The following is a 19600-nucleotide window of genomic DNA, read 5'->3' as shown; positions in this document are numbered from 1 at the left end:
GGAGAGACCAATGAATACAAGGATTTAAATGAAATACTGAAACTGAATTCATAGTTTCACATACAGAAATACATTTGAACGAAGAAATTTTGTAGTAATATTTGAAAAAAACAAAACTGAACGAGCCATTTTCCGAAAGCATTAATGTTACCAGACCCTTCACCACGCAGAACTAAGAGGAGCCTCTACACCTGATTTCTACATGCAGGCTCAGGGGACCTGAATAGTTCTGATAAAACACTACAGTTCTATGTAAGCAGCACCAGATCCATTGGTATTCCAGCAGGCCTCTCTTCACGTTTCGTTGTATCTCTGACGTAAAGTTTGTTCTGTCTCAGTGACACGTTGAATATTTCAGTTTTCTATTGATTGTGTAACCTTGACCTTCTCCAGAAAGGTCTCTATGGTTGAGCCACATGCTGGACGTATCGTGTCGTGGCTGTTAGACCTCGTCATAGTTGGCTTTTACCTCAAGACCTCTGAAAACGCTTTCACCTCACCTTACCTCAGCTGACATGAAGGGTCCTCAGGACATTTGGGCAACTTAATATGCTCACATAATAAATCACATTTTAAAGCATTCCCTTTAAACTCAATTTCTTTTGTTGTGGGGAACAAGAGATAATGTAAATGTGCATCTTGCTCCTGGTGCAAGAGAAATGCATTAGATTGTGTTTAATAAGTTAAAAGTGCAATTTTTGTTCAGCTGACAAACTTAGCTTTTTTTTCCATGCTTACCGGATCAGACCAGTCAGTCTCAGTATGTTTTTGCTTGAATAAAATCACCAGCTGTTAAGACGAGGCCTGCCGTCATCCCAGACAGTCTGTCCATACCACATGGATCATTCCATCTTGGAGTGACCAAAGCTCTGCATGCGACAGGGGTGTCAAGTTTGATGACCCACTAACTTCTACTCTCATGTGGCCTTAATCTTCCCGTGAAGTTGATTTCTGGCTGTCATGCTTGCCACTCTCGGGTCCGCACACAGAGGAGAGGAGGTAACATCCTTTATTGTTACCTCACACACACACACGCACACACACACACACACACACACACACACACACACACACACACACACACACACACACACACACACACACACACACCCTGCTGCCTTTTTCAGGCTCAGCTGCACAGTGTGTGTTTCCTCCACCCGTCACACCTCATGTTTGGGCACCTCCTCCTTTATGGGCAGAGAGGTGAGGCAGTGCACCTGATGTGAGTCAGGTACGCTGCCTCACCGCTCTACCACATATCTCCACCGCCCAATTTAGGCCCTCAGCCAAGCCAACCCCTCGGCCTTCACCCTCCCATTTGTCTCCACCCTCGTGGACTCGTCCTCCACCCTCTGGCTCGTCTTCACCCTCGTCGACTCGGCCTCCCCCTCTGCCCTCTGGCTCGTCTCCACCCTCATGGACACTCTTCCTTCACCTTCTGGCTGATCGCCGCCCTCATGGAGTCGGCCTCCGCCCTTTGACTCAGCTCCGCCCTCCTGGACTCGTCCTCCGCCCTCTGGCTCATCTCCGTACACTCTTGTTGCCTGGAGTTCTCTGGTGGTAGCATGAGAAACGAAACCTTGTTGACTTGTCTTCTTCTCAGTCTGTATATGGAGACTGCTCTTTACGCCTCCCGACCTGCTTTGTTTGAATGATGGAGCTGTCATGCATGTCCTATTAGACTTCACTTCACGCCATTCAGTGGACTGATAATCATCTGAGAACGTGGCTTGAATAGATTGAACACTGTTGAAAACTGGCCTTCCAGTTGTGTGTTGTGAGCTTATCTTCTGTTAGATTGTGGCTGTGTTTCTCCAAGGTTCTCTGTTTCCATCTACAGTCCAAAAACATGCATTTAAGCTTAATTGTTGAGTCCCACATGTCCCACATGTCTGTCTCTCTGTGTTTACTCTGTGATGGTGGTGTGGTCAGGGGGTCGTACCCTGCTTCTGCTCCATGTCATTTTAACAACATGAATTTGTAGGCATGTAATAATGCTGTTCTTCCCTTGACAAGGTTTTCGTTTCATGTTTTTTTTTTGCTAGTTCAACAATATTTGAAAGAGTTTTGTGAAAATGATGAACTCAAACCATTTTTTCCTGTGAAGTATACAAGTGAATCAGTCATCTGTTGCTTGTTAGTCTGTGGTTTCATTTGTGGAGTTGCACAAAACATGATAATGATTGTTTGATCTTGGATATCTGAAAGACACTGTCATAGAAAGACAAAGGTCACTGCAGAGGGCACAAAAATATATTAAACGTTTTGTTTTGACAAAATGGCAGTGGACGATGACTGCCTTTATTGAGGCATCTCTCAGGAAATTCATGATTCCACTGACATGATAACCGTACAGCTGCAGAAAAGGCTTCCTCTTCTGTTTTGATCTCCCCATCTTTCCCCTTGTGAAGAGAAAGAACAGTCTGAAAAAGATAGAAAGGTCAAATTCAGGGTTGTCTTTGTTAGCCTTTCTCATTTTTCAGTATTGAAACCCAATAGAAGTATTTTCACCACAATCCATTAAATTGTCCAATGCACGAAGAAAGTCTTCCAACATTGTGTCCCTCAGGGTTTTATTTTCATTCCTCTGTTCAGTTCCCTTTATACACCTGAACTGTCTGTCTGTCTGTCTGTCTGTCTGTCTGTCTGTCTGTCTGTCTGTCTGTCTGTCTGTCTGTCTTCCCTCCTATCTTGCTATTGACCACAGTAGCAAAATTGTCCGACTTCGCCTGTTACAGTTGGTTCCAATGTTCCTCACGTAGTTGACATTTGGAAGTGTACTCTCCCACTGACATCTTTAGATGTAGAATGCTGCTGCTGCTTTGTGTGTGTGTGTGTGTGTGTGTGTGTGTGTGTGTGTGTGTGTGTGTGTGTGTGTGTGTGTGTGTGTGTGTGTGTGTGTGTGTGTGTGTGTGTGTGTGTGTGTGTGTGTGTGTGTGTGTGTGTGTGTGTGTGTGTGTGTGTGTGTGTGTGTGTGTGTGTGTGTGTGTGTGTGTGTGTGTGTGTGTGTGTGTGTGTGTGAGTGTGAGTGAGAGAGCACCTGCAGGCTGTCCGTGCCTCTCCCTCTGTGTGACTCCAGAGTCAACAGTAAAGTTTAAAGGCTCTGCTCTCGGTGCCATTAAAGCTAACAATGGAGAGAACCCGCCTCTTATTATTTCTCATTGGTGACCCGGACTGCTGACATTTTGGAGTCGTGGTAGAGTCCAGGAGGCAGCACTGAAGAGGGAAGCCATACGGTTCAGAGGTCGCATTGACCAAATATTTTTGTCATTGACCAATTTTTCCAGCAATGACATAAAAATGGGTCGTTAACAAGAAAGTCGAGTGAAGCGTTAGTTGGTCCGGTGCCTGCTGGCAGTTCTCAGGGCATGCTCTAAAAATAGTGTGCTAGTGATGTCAAAATCTTATTTCTAAAGTTTTTAATGAGCAGTCCTTCACATCGCTCAGCCTTGAAGTAGCTTTTAGTTTCTAAATAGATCTTCACCCCTCGTGTAGCATAACCTCCAAACTGATTACATACTCGAAGTGCTCATGGTGGATGTATTTTCAGCGCTGGAGGAGGATTTTCTTCCTCCTGAATATGTATGCACTCTTGCACAGAGACATTCCTCATCCTCTAAGATGGATTTCCATTATTGATGCTTGTACTGATTGGAGCCTTGTGCATTTTATTTATGTCATTTCTGTATCTGGGATGACACAGGGATTCTCTATCTGCCAATGTATAAAGCTTTATTACCTCCGCCAAGGAGGTTATAAAATCACTGTTAACAAGATAGCTCAAAAACTAATGAGTGGATCTTCATGAATAGGTGCATTTGGATTCAAGGAAGAACTAATTACATTTTGGTGGTAATCTGGATCAAATCCTGGATCCTAGATGTGGAATATTTGTCATATTGCTGTGTTCATGCCTACCCTTGACGGAGGTCAGAAATCTCTGATTGCTCTTGTTTACACTGTGCCTGATCCTCCCCGAGATAAAACTGCTGCTGATTCTGCAATAAGCTTCACATATTAAATCCAGAGGAACTTATATGTTCCTCTGGATAACTCTTTTGAACCAAAATAAAGCTCCTGATTGCTGCAAATAACAGATTCTGGACATTTACACTGAAGTTCTGTTGCTATGCTTCCTGTTACGATCTCTTTTCAACTTGAGGAAGTGCAGGTTGACGTAGTCAACAAGAGGGTTTGAGTTGGGTTGTCCAATCCAGCTGACTTATCCTGATACGACCAGCTGACTGTTATTCTGATGGAGTAAATGTCACAAGTGCCCATGACACACATGCCATTCTACTCAGTCTTCGTGGTTAACCAGACCAGCCTAAGGCCCCATGTACAAGGCATTATTTTGAAAACTTCCGTTGTGTTTTGGGTGTGGGTTTACATGACGCTGCTCAGAGCCTCTGAAAACACAATGTTATGTTTTGATTCCGGCAACTTTTCTAAAATGCTTTAACTCTTTGTCAATGTAAACCGTGAAAAACGCAACTTTTCAAAAACGCTCAAGCTCCGTCTCCGTGTAGATGGAGGAAACGCTGCTACTGGTCATGCGCACCACTGCCATGGTAAATAGTTCTTCTACACACATGCATATACATACGTAGTCTCAGCCCATATTCTCCTGGGACTTGGTAGTTTTACAGTTGTTGTCTGATACAAATGTCGGCGTTCTCGCCATTGGTAATGTTTAAAGCTTGTTGTTCTGTGTGGTTTCATTGCAAAATCAAACAACAGCAACAACCAGCTGCGAGCTCCAGGCTTTTTGTTTTCACAAAATAGACGTGTTTTCACTAGAATGTAAATGGAGCTTATACATGATTTTTACAGCTTCTGCAACACAATGCAGAGGACAGGATCACTTAGTGCCTCAACCTTGTGCCTTTACTGGTCAGGAGCCATAAAGGTGTTGGAGGAAGGGAGGCGTCTCTTTAATCGAGTCAATGACTCTTTCTATAGTCGACATGTTAAGTACAACTTGTTTTGAGTGGTAGTCTTTCTTTTAATAGCCAAAGATCTATTGAATTGAACTGGAAACAACCGACTCCATTTGGACAGTGCAGAATATTTAACGTGCAACACAACTTCTTCTAATTGTCTCTAAATCCTCAAACTTTCTGTCCATGGAGATGGGGCGGTTTTCAATGTGCTCTCAGACAATTGAACCACCCTCTCATCAATAAAAACCCTAAATGGCCCGTCATGAGTCATATTTGGCAGTACTAGCTTGTTTACACAGGCGGCATTGTGTAAGCAGTATGTCGGCAGAGTGGAGCTGGAGCTCTCCGTCACCGTCCCACTGGAACCGTTTAGCCACTGTACTGCTCTGAGCTCGTGTGTGTTTTGGGAGTGCTCACGGCCCAATACTGTGGACTTTAGCAAGATGACTCAATAACAATAGATGATAACTCATCTGAGATGCTGCACATTGTTGTAATTAAATTTGCTTTATATCTTTGGTTTGTTTGAATAAACAGCCAGTTAGACTTTCCCCTGAACGCTGGGAAATATTGTGACATTCAGATGTAACGGCAGTCATCTATTTAACTAATGAGTACCACCTGGGACCTGATAATGAGCACAGAAGTAGCCCATTACTAACAACCACTTCTTTGTTTGAAAAGGTTACTCAGACAGTTTTGGAATTGTCAGCAGGAGAGTCGACAAGGACATTTTTTAAAGCCTCTGAATCGGTCGCAGCTGCGAGCTGCGGGCTTTTTGTTTTCTGACTTTCTGTTTGTACTTCTCATTGTTTTTAATGCAATGCCTCAAGGGTTTACTGTCACTCAGTGACCATTAGATTACATTATTGAGGTCAAAGGTGAAGAGCACTGGGTGCTCAAACATTTTCACAATGCTGTATTTCTATATAGCTATATTTGTATAGTTTTTAATTCATTTATTGGCTTTGCTATTCATTCAATCATTAAACCTTTCACTTTTCTTTTTTTTTAATTAGCTGTTTAAATAGTCTAATAATGATGTTGATAAGTATATTGATCTGGGGTTTTCATGTGTTTCTGTGTAAAAACACTAATCCCTGTGGAACGCCACACACAAGATCTACTGATCTTTACTAAATTATCATCATCATCCATATATGAACTTCTATAATGTAAAATTGTTGATTTTTTTTATGTTTTATTTAGACTTACTGAAAAAAATTGAATCCAACAATAATGTTGAATAATGCAATTAGAAAGAAAGAGAAATTGATCCTAGTCCGAGCTCTATAGTGAAAAGTAAAATAAACATATTGGCATTTTCAATGATGTCAGCAGAGTGACATTATATTTCCATAAACACACAGGCAGCTCCTCTTCAGGCTTTGCTCCAGTGTGTCTCCCGCCTGTCACACCGGTGTCCGGGCGGCTCCACCTTTATGGGCGGAGAGGTGAGGCAGCACACCTGAGTCACACCAGGGACTGAATCGCCTCCCTGCCACGGCTCCCTTCACTAAAAGCCATTTCATACTCCACAAGAACAAGAAGAAGGTTTCAGCAGCGCGGGGTCCTGCCCAACAAAATGACATCATTTCTTTCGGTCAGCTCCTTCTGGCCGAAGAAATTTGCTTTGGCTGTGCCGACCGTCCTGACCGAACTATGGAGGAGCTGCTCTGCCGTGTTCCAGCTCGCTCATTAATATCAGTCATATTTGAATCATGTTTTGCTTGTAACGTCACTACTGTACGAGCACCGCAGCTCGTTAAAATGTCGGAGTGCAGGCTTACGTGATGCCCCTGAACGCATCACTCAGAGCTGTCAGCTCCTGCAGTTAAAACTAGACCAACATGGCGCTCGGACACAAACTCTCTCTTTTATTACTGAAACAGTTCAGAGAAATTAATTTCTGAAAGAACTGGAGGCCAGAAATAAACTGCAGTTGAAAAGTTAAAACGCCGCTTCACAGACGTGTGGCTGCTGTGAGGGGGCGTGGCCTGTTGTGAGGGGGCACGGTCTCCTGTCAGGGGGCGTGGCCTACCAGTTCGGCAGCTTCCTCTCGGAGTATAAACTGTTATGCTGAAAAAAGTTTTTTTTGGCAGCTGGCTGATGTCACTCCCAAATTTTCTTCTTGTTCTTATGGGATCAGAAAGGGTGTACGACGGGGCCTTAAAACAGTAAGAACCCCAGAGAACAAACCAGAAGCGGCTGTTACTTTGTTTTTGCTGCGACACTCAGAACATTTAACATTACAGTGAACCATGGAGTGTTTGGTACACACTCTACTGTAGCTCGTGTACGGAGGATGGAGCGCTTCCCACTGGTGACTCCACTCCCACAATGTTTTACTGCTTCCACTTACCTGCTGAAAAATAAAGTGGTAGAATAGATTGTAGCAGAGGACACAGGCATTTCCTCTCCTGACCCGCAGCCTTGCAGATGTGGAGTTATTACACAGTTAAAGCTTTGGTAGCGGCTCTGCCTGGGAGGGCGGAGGCTCCACTGAATCTACAGGAAGAAAAGCCCGCTTGCCGGTCCTGGCGGAGCCCGCCTCTAATCGGTCAACACCAAGGGCAGAATTCAGCACAGAGAACCGACCTTCTCCGCCCCCACAGAATCCTCTCAACTTCAATAAGACACATTCACACATGGTGATGGAAGCTCAGATCAGAGAGAGCGGAGGCCACAGAGAAAAACAAAGACGACGGGTTACCTGACACGTTACGTGTCTTGTTTCAGCTCCCTGATGTGCCGACTGTTGCCTTCCCTGGGAGGTTGGTCTGAAAGCGCACGCCATCCGTCCATTCGGAAAGCAGGCCTGAGAGGAGCCGGGATTAGAACGGTGGATTGTGTATCAGTCTCTAGGTGTGTCTCCCCTGGCCTCCCCCTCTGCTATTTCCCAATTAGAAAACACAATCTTCATCATCTCCTCCGCTTCAGTCTCACCGCTGATACTGATGATGGGCTGTGCAGCCTTTGCTCCGTTCTGCTTTTAATTGTGTGTGGGATTTGTTGTTGTTTTTTTGTCACTCTAAGTGCCAGGTGGCTGTGTTTGGGAGGCTAAGCGGCGGAGCATATTCTGTACCAGGCAGACGGTAATTACCAGGTGTTCAGGCTTGGCAGGAGCAGCCAGTGTGGGGGTGGTAGCCAGCCATAGGATGTGTATACATGCTCAGGTGTGTACTTCAGGTTTGGGTCTACTGATTCTCACCCCCTGCATCCCTCCCTACTGCTCTCCAGCTGTTTGAGCTGCTGGGGCCAGAGGGGCTGGACATGATTTCCACTCTCCTCCAGCGAAGGGCGGCCATTGTGGACTCCCTCCTGTCCATCCCACCCGACAGGTACCCAACAGGTAAGACACACACACACACACACACACACACACACACACACACACACACACACACACACACACACACACACACACACACACACACACACACACACACACACACACACACACACACACACACACACACACACTGTTTGAGATAATGTGTACTCGGATGGACATTTGATTTGCTTACATAACTGTTGCCCCATAACATTTTGTAATACCAACAGGAAAACAGAAAAAAGCTAAGTATTATATTTTATATAATACTGGGGCTACATTAATATATATGATAAAATTCCTTATTATGTTATGCCATGGATAGTTTGCCACAAGGTTTGATGTTAAATAATGAAGTGAAACAGGATCCATTGGAAAGTTTAGTCAGTCTCACATTGTGTGTGTATCTTATGATGTCAACATAAAGATGACCATACATTTTGGAGTTGTATCGCGCGGTCCTAGTGTAGCTCTGTGTCTGTACATACACTCAGATTGTTGACAATTTATTACATTCAGTACAATAAGTGGTGGTAGGCAAATGCTCAGCAACTTTTCAAATGTCTGACGGACCTGCTTAGCGCTCTCACTTCACAGTGAGAAGGTCGGGGATTCAAATACTGGCCAGGCCTTTCTCTCTGGAGTTTGCATTTTCTCCCCATGTGTGTTTCCTCGAGGTACTGCGGGTTCCTCCCACAGTTCAAAAACTTGTATGTGAGGTTAATTGGTGACCCTAAATTGCCCTGGGGTGTGAATGTGAGCTTGTGTGTTTGCCCTGTGAAGGAGTGGAACCCTGTCCAGGTGTGTCCTGCCCTCGTCCACTTAGCTTGAATCGCCTCCAGTCGTCCAGAAATGAACATTTATCTCGACTTTGTAGAAATCCTCATGAACAAATTAGCTCTGTTGATTTTGTATATTCCCCACAGAAGGTTCTTTTTGTTTATTTAGGTTTCAGAGTCCAAAGATGTGTGATCTCGTGTGGGAAACGCTGCTCCAGGTTCTTTTTTTCTTTTTCTTTTTTTTTTTTTTGCGCTCCGGTTTCAGAGAGGTGGAAAAAAACGGCCGAGACGGGGTGCGCGCGGGCTCCCGCGCTCCGACCTGAGAGCCGCAACTGAAAAGCGCTTCATACTCGACCTTATTTACCAACAACGTTCCTGGACACAACTTCAAAATAAAAGTCAAAACTACGTATTTTCAAAACAATCTTCTCCCAACCAAGCTTGTACTTTGAAAAGAATACCGGATGAGCATGGAGCAAAGAAGGTGGAGTTGCGGCCGCAGCTCACTGCAGCCAGATCTGGAGCTCTGCAGCGCCACATTTCAATATATCCAGTCAGCTAAACTACCAGTGTGTGCAAAGCGGCGTATATGACCAATATGGCATGAGAATGCTGATCGTCACTACCGATGCTTCATGCTGATGCTCACAGCCACAGAGGGCGGCGAATGCTCTCTTAACTCTGAATAATCGTGAATCACACAACAATTAAATGACATTGAAAGCCACATCACTCACACTCATGGTTTTAAACCCCCGATCTCCAGCATATATCCACCGTTTTAATAATAGGGAGCGTCACGGAGCTGATCGCTGCAATGCATTATGGGAGTTTCTGTTCGCCGTGTTTTAGATGTAATTATTGGGGTTATATTAGGTTTGCAGTGTTGGTGATGGCTGTGTTGTGATTATGTTGCTTAGTTCATGTAGTTAGTTAGTTCATCTAGTTTAGTTTATTAGTTGTAAGTTGGCAACCGGGAGTGAAGAAGGTTTTGTGTGGGATGTAGTCCTGCCATGGTGTTCCTGTTGGTTTCAGTGTCAAAATAAAAGCTTATGCCGCTCATAGAAGGCATAAAACATTAGCTGAACTTCTTGAGTTCTTCTTCTACATGGCTCGCTGCAAATATAAAGTGGTTACGAGTTTGTTTCATTCTATTTCCTTTAAAAAGCAGGGAACCTCCTGTGCTTAAAGCCCTTGGATCTGATTTGGTTGAAGCATTTCACAACAACAGTCATCACGTTGTCATAATTAGGCATTTGCTGCAACCAGTAGCAGTCACCTTTCTTTTTGTGCTCGATCATCGAGGCATTTGGAGAAGGTAGAATGTACCGGAGTGGCGAGCTCAAAAACGGTGGCTGCTGTCTGGCTGGCTGTTCATTGCACGCCGGAGCTGGCACTAATATTCTACTTTCATATCAAGGTTGGGGCTGCAAAATATCATCCCGCGGGCCAATTGTGGCCCGCGGGCCGCGAGTTTGAGACCCCTGGTATACACATTATTACTAAGCTCATTTCTCCACTCCATAATTCTGTAGTACAGTGTTCAAGAGGTTTTTCCACTGCTCAGGCATAGAACAGTGAAGCAGAGTCCACGCACGCACAAGTACTGTCCAGTAGACGGACAGAATATTTTTTGCAGTCAGCAGCCGTCACTCAATACACTGAAGCCTTGTCAGGCTGGAGAACTGAACACCAATCCTAACACTCGTCCATTTTTCTGCTTCTGACACTTCAACATTGAGGAAAAAATGTTCACTTGCTTTCTAACTGGTGCCATGATGAAGTGATTTGTCCACGCCATCTGTCAGTGGTTTTAATGTTATGGCTGATGTCGACACCTTATTGTAAACCGCACATATGTTTTAATCAGAAAGGTGAGCTGGTTCAATCATCTGCTGTTGCTCCTCGGTAATCTCTTCCCTTCGTATACATCAGGCCTTATTAAAAGTAATCTGTTAGTTCACCCTCCTCATTGCTGTTGTACAACATGTCGCTATAACGAAACAAAGCCATCAAGCAGCTTCATCCCTTCACATGTCAGCGATTGCTCCATGTTGTAATCAGCATTCTGCTTCTCGAGAGCCTGTGAGATTACACTACGTCCCCCCGTGCTTCAGCTTCGGCAGATAAGACCTGCCATTTTCCTGTCTATGATCCGAGTCTATGATGAGTCACATTTGATACGGACACATGCAGCGCACGCTGGCCTGACATTATCAGACAATTCGCAATGATTAATAATAATGCCACTGATGATTGGTTATTTTCATCTCATGCAAATCCAAGAGTTTAATGAGTGACATGAAATATCTGCCGGAAATTTCATCCTGCAGTTAATTGCAGACAGAGGTGGGTGACAATTCGACTCCGGGGTGTGTTCAAGGCAATTTCAGTGTAAATATTCTCTTAACAAAATGTGATATCTCTACATTACTGAGATGAGCACAGACAGCGTGCTACTAAAAACTAAACATAAGAACCAAGTCATTTCAATGTGAATGCAGACTCACAGCATAAATGAGCACAGCTCCTGGTTCACTCATCATCCTGTACACCACTGATTCACTACTTTATCCTTAATTGACCCTAATTTTAACCTTTGTAAACCTTGGCGCCGCCACAAATGCAATCTCTTTGGTGTATTCTACAACACTGAGTTCCTTCTCTGTGAGGATAAACTTTCTGAATTTGCACACCGCCTCTGGGTGTTTGGTGGACTCGTGCTGCTTCAGCTTGCACAGTTTCAAACCTTCCTTCCAGTCTTTCACCACAAAGGATGCATTCAGCTCGAATTCTGTCCAATGCTTTTATGAATGAAGGTGCACCGCAGTGTGCTGACAGGTTTTCACCCTCCATGAAATGGACGACTTCAACCTTTCTGCTGTTGTAAAAAATAAATGAAGTACTCCGTCCGTCCGTCCGTCCGTCCGTCCTTCCATCCATCCATCCATCCATCCATCCATCCATCCATCCATCCATCCATCCATCCATCCATCCATCCATCCATCCATCCATCCATCCATCCATCCATCCATCCATCCATCCATCCATCCATCCATCCATCCATCCATCCATCCATCCATCCATCCATCCATCCATCCATCCATCCAGGCTCTGTTTCTCTGGATCTGCTGTCAGAGAAATAGCACAACATCAAGAAAGAAAACATACATTGGGTTGTGCAAACGCTGGTTTTCAGTGTACTTATCTGGTCATCCGAGCAGTTGAAATCCAAGTTCAACGATTTCATATGAGATCTCTGGAGGCTCCATTGTGTCGAGTGATCCAGCAGCCCCCGCTTGTACCTACCCTTTAAAACGCTTTTCTCTCCTGAACCACCATGTTTCCTCTTCGGCCCGGTGACAGACACTCCTCTTCCTGCGGCTCCAGAGTGGGGCTGGAAGTAGCTGACTGTTATTGGATGTAAGATAAGGATGGACAATTTATCAAGGCTAGCGTCGCTGTCTGATCAATATGCGAGGTATGCATCCATGAGCAGCTGAAGATTAGAGGAGTGAGCTCCTGCTTTGTCAGAGGAATCCCTGGGACTATTTAAAGTTGTGCACACTCATCCTTTAAAGTATTATGAGCATTTGAAATGACACAGGCCCTAAATATAGATGTTGAAGCAGTGACACAGCACACAAGCTAATTAATGTAGACGAGTAACTCTGTTCATTCATTTTGTTGGCTAAATCATTCATGTAGACATTACACTTGCATAAGCCAGCAGTTTGTGTAGCCACAAGCGGTGCTTTTAAACTACAATGAACACATTTGCAGCCTTGGACAAAAAAGCTCAACTCACCATGAATAAATGAATTGTCCTTAATTAAATTCTCATTTTTAATCAGTGCTTATTCAACTCTTATCAAAAGCGTCACCTGGTCCACCTACTTTCCCCTACAGACCATAAATTGCCTTGGACGGGCCTGACTTCCTATGACACCACTATTCTGGTCCACACTGAACTGATATACCCCCCTAGATTACTGAAACACCCTTCCCTTTCTAGCAAGTATTTTGCTCATACCAGGTCGTTAAGAATTGATTACAAAAGAAAACTGGACAAAAAACAGAAGTCTGTTCGGCTGCTGGAGGCCAGGGGTATTAAATGAAGACAATGAATGAAAAATTAAGTTTAAGTGGAAACGTATTGAGTTAATAAGGTAAGCAAAATAAAACAAATATTTACAAGAGTACGAGTATTTGTCAAAGTACACAGTTCAATTTCAACCACAGATTCAGTTCAACAATTCAGCTGAGATCAAATAACATCAACCAAAAACCCGATGGTGCTCATTTCCCAGCTGGTAGGGCCGTAAGCAACAACTCAGATGAGCGGGGCAAAGGTCCGTGTGGGTCATTAGTTCGACGATTTGTCCAAGAGCAAAAAATGTCCAGAGTTCAATGTGTGTTATGGTAACGCTCAGTCCGAGAAGGTGGGAGGAAAAATAGGAGAACGGGGTTGGACCTAGGGGACAGCACCTGGACAAATCAGTTGAGCCACAAAACTACTCAGGATAACGGGTCCCAACACCAGAGGTAGTGGTTCGATACAGCCGCTGTCGCTCAGCTTCTCTCCCACACAACTGAGGAGAATGAAGCCAGGCAGCTCGTATGGTGCTTTGTTGGGGTGTGATTGGGTGAATGAAATCATGTGATTCTGTCATGTGATATGGTGCTTTCACCAAATAAAAGGAATGTCGGGAAAAACAATACTGGGCCAAATCTGAACGTTAACCCTGGTGACAATTAACTTAAACATTCAGCTTCGTACCTTCCTGTGGGCTCACCACCTGCAGGAAGGTTCTTAATCGGTGCATTGTGATCTGGGTGACGGTGCTCAGACTGACACCCCCGCGACCCGGAAACAGATAAGTGGAAGAAAATGAATGAATGAATTCAGCTTCGTACAGATGAAATTATTCAGACCTTCCACTGATACACTACTCCTATAAATGGGAAATGGATTTCACTTTCACAGTATAGGCCTATGCACCCTGTGATAGACTGGTGACCTGTCCAGGGTGAACTCTGCCCTTCCCACAGTAGGCTGGGATCGGCTCCAGCACCCCACGGCTCTGAACTGGAAAAGCGGATCAAGATAGATGGATGAATGGAGTATAGTAGAACCTGTGATGTAGGGACACCCTAAAATCCAAGGGCAAGAGTCCCCTGAAGACGGTGTTCTCTCTCTATAAGAAGTAGACAAAATAATTATTAAATAAGATTCAATTTACATCAGAATAGAATGGAATAGCATAGAATGTCTTTATTGTCATTGTAACAGGTACAATGAAATGGTAAGGTGCAGTCCTCCTAAAGTGTAAAGAATGCACTCAATAAAAACAAAGTGCACAATATAAATAAATAGATAAAACATGAATAAAACATCAACCAGTGTAAAAAAACAGTCTCATAAAAAGGGAAAGACAACGTCAGTCAAACACTATTAAGTGCAATAATGGCTTTTGACAACATACAGTCCAGTTTCATCCTGAGTGGACCAGACTGGTAAAATATTACTATAATAACCTTTAAATTTACACTAGAAAGTTTTTCTTTGTTGTGGTCACAGTGGATGCATTGAAATTGTCTATATGTTTGCAAGATCAAATAGTTAGTACTGAAAATGATTACAAGCTCAACATAAAGTCAATTTTAATGAAACATTCTGGTGAAAATACAATGAAATGTCAAAATAAAACTTGTATATATCCTCTATAACCTCCTTGCTTGGTGGGACCAGACTGGAGCCTCTTGGTGGGAACATAAGGCCCACGGGCCTCATGTTCTCTGCTGTTAAAGGAAAGTCAAACTTTTGTGTGCGCAGAGTTCGTTGTGGCGTCAAAATCGTCATCCATCCTGTGCGCTAGGCTCCGACCCTCTGCGGTCGGCAGCGCCACCTGTAGGCACCGACTGCTCATGCTCCAGAGCTACTGGGTGCTTGTGTGAGGAGATCCTCCATCTCCCCGTCTGAACAATCCCAATTAAAAAGCAAATAAAGAGCCAGAGGTTCAGAACTCCCGAAGTGAAACATAAAGTACTTTAGGAAAGGTGGAGAACGCCGGGCAGCAGAAGTGGAGATAGTTTCGGGATCGTTATGTTATGGAACGTTAAGGAAGTGAGCCCAGAGTGGAGTATGGATGCAGTCGTGTATCACCAGTGGCCTGGCACGCAATGAGGAGGGCATGGAGGGGCTGATGGGGAGGAGCTTCACAGAGCAGCACCGTGCTGCAGGGAAGCGGCGATATATTCAAATCTCAAAACTAATCTCCCGACACCACAACATCTGAATATTCCAATAATCAGGTCCAGCCCAAGTATTTTGGTCATTTTAGTGTCGCTCTGCTTGAAATTCACCAGGAGAACCTGTCTGTTGTCCTCGTCAGGCAGGTTGTCCTCATTAAGGTGTGTTAACAGGTAAATATGTGTCGGAGCACAGTGACGTGTCCAGTACAGGGTGGAGCTCTTACCGTGTCAGCTCCTCCTAGGTTCTACTGTAAAGCACTTTTCAACGGCTTGAGCAGTCCCAAAGCGCTTTACATCATCTGATAGGTGGAGATGGGGAACCTACAACCTTCTGATGAGGAGACGACCGCTCCGCCAACCGAGCCTTTTTTTCACTAGGATATATATATATATATATATATATAATTTTTCATCATAATTTTTAATATCCTTCACCCAGACTGGCTGACAGCTTTGATGAATGCACGCATGTATAAAACTTGGTGGCTGTGATTGAGTGTGACGTTACCGCTCACTGTGGGTTGTTCAGCATGGAAGCAAAACAAGTCGAACAATTCAACCACCCTTTTCCAGTGTAGAGTGGCTGTCATGGACCCACCCAGATGCAGCTTCAAACACCAGCTGACACCATTCCAGTTGCGAAGAACTCTTGATCAGCGTCGAACATTTCACTCGCCAGACAGCTTTTGAGATTAGTGTTTCCTTGACGACCGAGGGCGAAGTCAGGAGGGGTTAAAAAAAGGCTGATTAAATTTTCCACTATTTGCATGCCATCAGGAAGAGTGGGATTTAGAGGGAATGCCTGTCTCTTGCTGATTAGCTTTTAAATTGCAGTTTGCAGCTTGGCACTTGCATGTTTATCAAAGAACAGATTCTCTTGGTGGCTCCTCTCCACGTTTCAGTGGCTGATAGAGGCAGCGCTCGGCGGGACGGGCGGTTAGAGAGACATCACATCCAGGGAGGGCTTCGACAGATGTTAGATAAACGCGGTGGAGGTGCATCCGAGGTGATGGTGCAGTCACTGTCACACACTGTACTCTTATAATGACCTCCTGGGGTCTGTTTCTTGCTGTCTCGGTGTCGACTCTCAAACTTGGCAAAAGTGTGGATTACTAACTTTTACACACCGTCTGTCTCAAAGTACATTTAACCCTTTTATAGGGGCAATGACTTTGTATTTGCAAAGGGTTGAAAAAGTACTGACCTTCTCCACTTGGCGAAATAACAAAGTCTTTTGGTTCAATCAAAACGACTAATTTAACTCATATTCTTAAGTTTTGACACGTACAAATGGAAAATATTAGGGATGCAATACCAGTATCGGGTATTCGGTCCGATACTGCACGGAGTACTCGTAACAGATCCCCAATTCAACCCGGTGAGTATTGTGTGACCCTGTTAGCAATGGCGCCAGTAGGTAGACATGACAGCATGAGCAATATCAGCGGCTTGGAGATATTCTGAAATTGAGAATGACAAACGTAGAGGTGCATCCCTATAAAAACTACAACATTTGGAACTGTGATGATAGGAAGTCATACATCATTCAAAAATAGATGCTTTTGTCACCATTTATTGACCAGCTTAATACCCAGTCGGTAGCAGTGAAACAAATCATAATGGTATATTGATTGTAGTGTTGAGTGTGATAAGGAAAATGAAAAAGATTACATTTTGTAAAACAACATAGATTTATTGGAAATATCTCCTTTTGTGGTTTTAAATGGATTTCACTTATATAGCTATAGTTATAACTGCTTGAGCAGTCGCAAAGCGCTTGACATGGTTAATCACATTCACACATTCACACACCAATGGAGTGTACATGCATACCATGACATTAGGATCTGAAATAAGAACTTACAACAAAACTAGTATCTTGTAAGCTTGCTGTGAAGAAATGTTTTTTTTCCAATACCATTTAGAAAACTGCCTTTGTGCTGTGAAAAGACATGACTGAAGCACAAACAACAATAAAAAACTGTGCTGTAAAGACCCAGTGGAGTTTTTCCAGAAACTCTGAGCTCCTGAGAGAAAACCTGAAGTGAGATTATTTTCATTTCTGACGGAAATGTTCCAGAGACTAAAGACAAAAGACATCAAGACTTCACTTCAGTCCAGATGAAACAGTTGAGAGACCAGAGGATGGAGATGAAGCTATTTTCATCATTAGTAAAGATACTCCACAATGCGTATCCAAAGCTAACCTAACAGCAAAGCAGCTTTATTTTTCTACCTTACATCTGAACTCCAACGCGCTCTACTTGTCTGAGAAACTCTTGACAAAGTCTGGGCTATTTGGTATAGACTTGTCCAAAGCAGTGAGAAGACACACACTGTGAGGTGGAACTCTGCAGGACGCTGACAGCTCCGGCTCCCAACAGGAAGCCTCCTGTTGAGTGTTTGTGTTTGGATGTGCTAATGCCTTTGACTGGGTCATTAGGCTTATTTATTTTCCTGGTGGAATCGAGTACAGTGAGGTGTCGGGATACAACCCTGAACTCCACTCTCCAGACTTGCCTTACAAATGGTTGTGTGATGACTTCAGAAAGAGGGGGTGCCTGTTTTCTCTGCCAAGCGCTTCGGATTGTTTCCTTCGACCACGGTCAACAAAGAAACTTCTTTCAAAGTGAGAGACGGCCTCGATTCCCAATATTGAGCAAGTCTGACCACAAGGCCGATACCAAACATGGTGTATGAAAACAAACACAACAGGGATTGTTTTATTTGACAGGATTAACATTTTCTGAGTGATGAATAAAACATTTGTAAATTTCGAACTGTGTTAAATTCATTCGCTGTAGTCATGTTTAGCTGGCAAGAAAATAACATGGCATTAGGACAAGTCATTTCAAGATCTGAAGTTCCACTAACTGGATTTTGCAGTATTCTGTTTATATTGGAAAAAAGTCTAAATCTAATATCACAAAACCTTCAAAAGCTTTGGTCCAAATGCCGTGAGACACACTAAAAACCATTTCATACATGAAAATAAAAAACATTTAACGTAAAAAGACGTTTGCCTGCACAACATCCACTGTTTGGTGGTTCACACGCTGCACTCAGTGGCCTCCAGGACTTCACTGTTGAACTCCTGTCCTGGACACATCTCCTCCACCGTCCTCATCAGCTCGCCACCATTCTGCCACACAGGACAACCACCAACCATCTGTAACATTTCCAGGAAAACAGCTCATGCTGAGTATGTTTCAGTGTCGGTGACCAAAAATGTGTCCGTATAACATTGGGAATGTCTGGATCCGAACCGTCGACCTTGGACGTCTGTTGGCATTCTCATTACAATGCAATGCCGTGTGTTCATGTCCCATCAGTGGACCATGAGCACATCTAGGGCAGAGTCCGGGAACATTTTGATGTTTACTGCAGACATGATGGGCGACTGACTTCCACTGTCCACAATCAGCTGGGGGTCGCCAGGAGCAGTGGAAACCACAGACCAATACAAGTGGTTCACAATATTGGACGTCCAGGGCTTCATACCTGGCAGCTGTGCTGTGGACTGAGGGTCTGGAGCTTCTTTTTCACACCTGAAAGTTTACACATTTGAATATCATGTTGTCATGTTCTATGTCATATGTTCTGTTCAAAGACAAAAATGGAATTGGCCACTTTCCAACATGCCAGATGTCAGAAAGATGCTTGATGTCCTCATGGCCTCATGGCCATCAGCTTTGTGATGGACTGGTGTCTGTCAGTGACCAGGGGTGTTTTCTGGCCGTAGGTCTGAACCGTAGCCAGATATCTTCTCAGGTAACCAGGGTTTTTGTCAAGTCCACAGTGCACACCATACAACCAAAGATATTTCACCACACAAACAGTGAATATTTACAGGAGAACAATATAATCAGATAGCATGTCCGAAAAGGAGTGGGAAGAAAAATAACTAATTAAATCCCGCCCCTTCTCCATAATTAATATATAATTTTCTTGAGCTTCCACTTATTTAATATTCAATTCATTTCAACATGTTATAACTATTCTAATAAGACAAATTTTCTGATGAAAAGGTATCAATACATTTTTTTTTAATATGTTTGATCATATCCAATTATACATACATAAATTACTTGAAGTATAGATATATCCAATTTATCTCCATAGAAATGTATTCACACATATACCCCCATGGAGAAATATACAGCATGGAGGCACCATTGCCCACAGTCCTTCATATTTTAAAAAAATCATCTCTTTATGTCTTTTTTTGAACAGTTTCATGTTTGGACCTCTCTTGAGGTCCACACTCTCTGTTCCATAGTTTCACTCCA

The 19600-nt window shown here is 43.7% G+C and overlaps 1 protein-coding gene across 1 annotated transcript in view; it reads left to right on the top strand.

The window, feature by feature from the left end:
* Positions 1–19600, top strand: part of ascc3 (activating signal cointegrator 1 complex subunit 3) — a 218626-nt gene that overhangs the window by 20140 nt on the left and 178886 nt on the right. Inside the window, exon 5 of the mRNA XM_080471968.1 lies at positions 8184–8295. Coding sequence (XP_080328094.1) covers positions 8184–8295 — 112 coding nt within the window. The remainder of the gene's footprint in view (positions 1–8183; positions 8296–19600) is intronic.

The sequence above is a fragment of the Lipophrys pholis genome (genome assembly GCF_963383615.2).
Source record: "Lipophrys pholis genome assembly, chromosome: 9".
NCBI lineage: Eukaryota > Metazoa > Chordata > Actinopteri > Blenniiformes > Blenniidae > Lipophrys > Lipophrys pholis.
The sequence above is the reverse complement of the archived record's forward strand: the minus strand, read 5'-3'. Positions and strand labels throughout refer to the sequence as shown.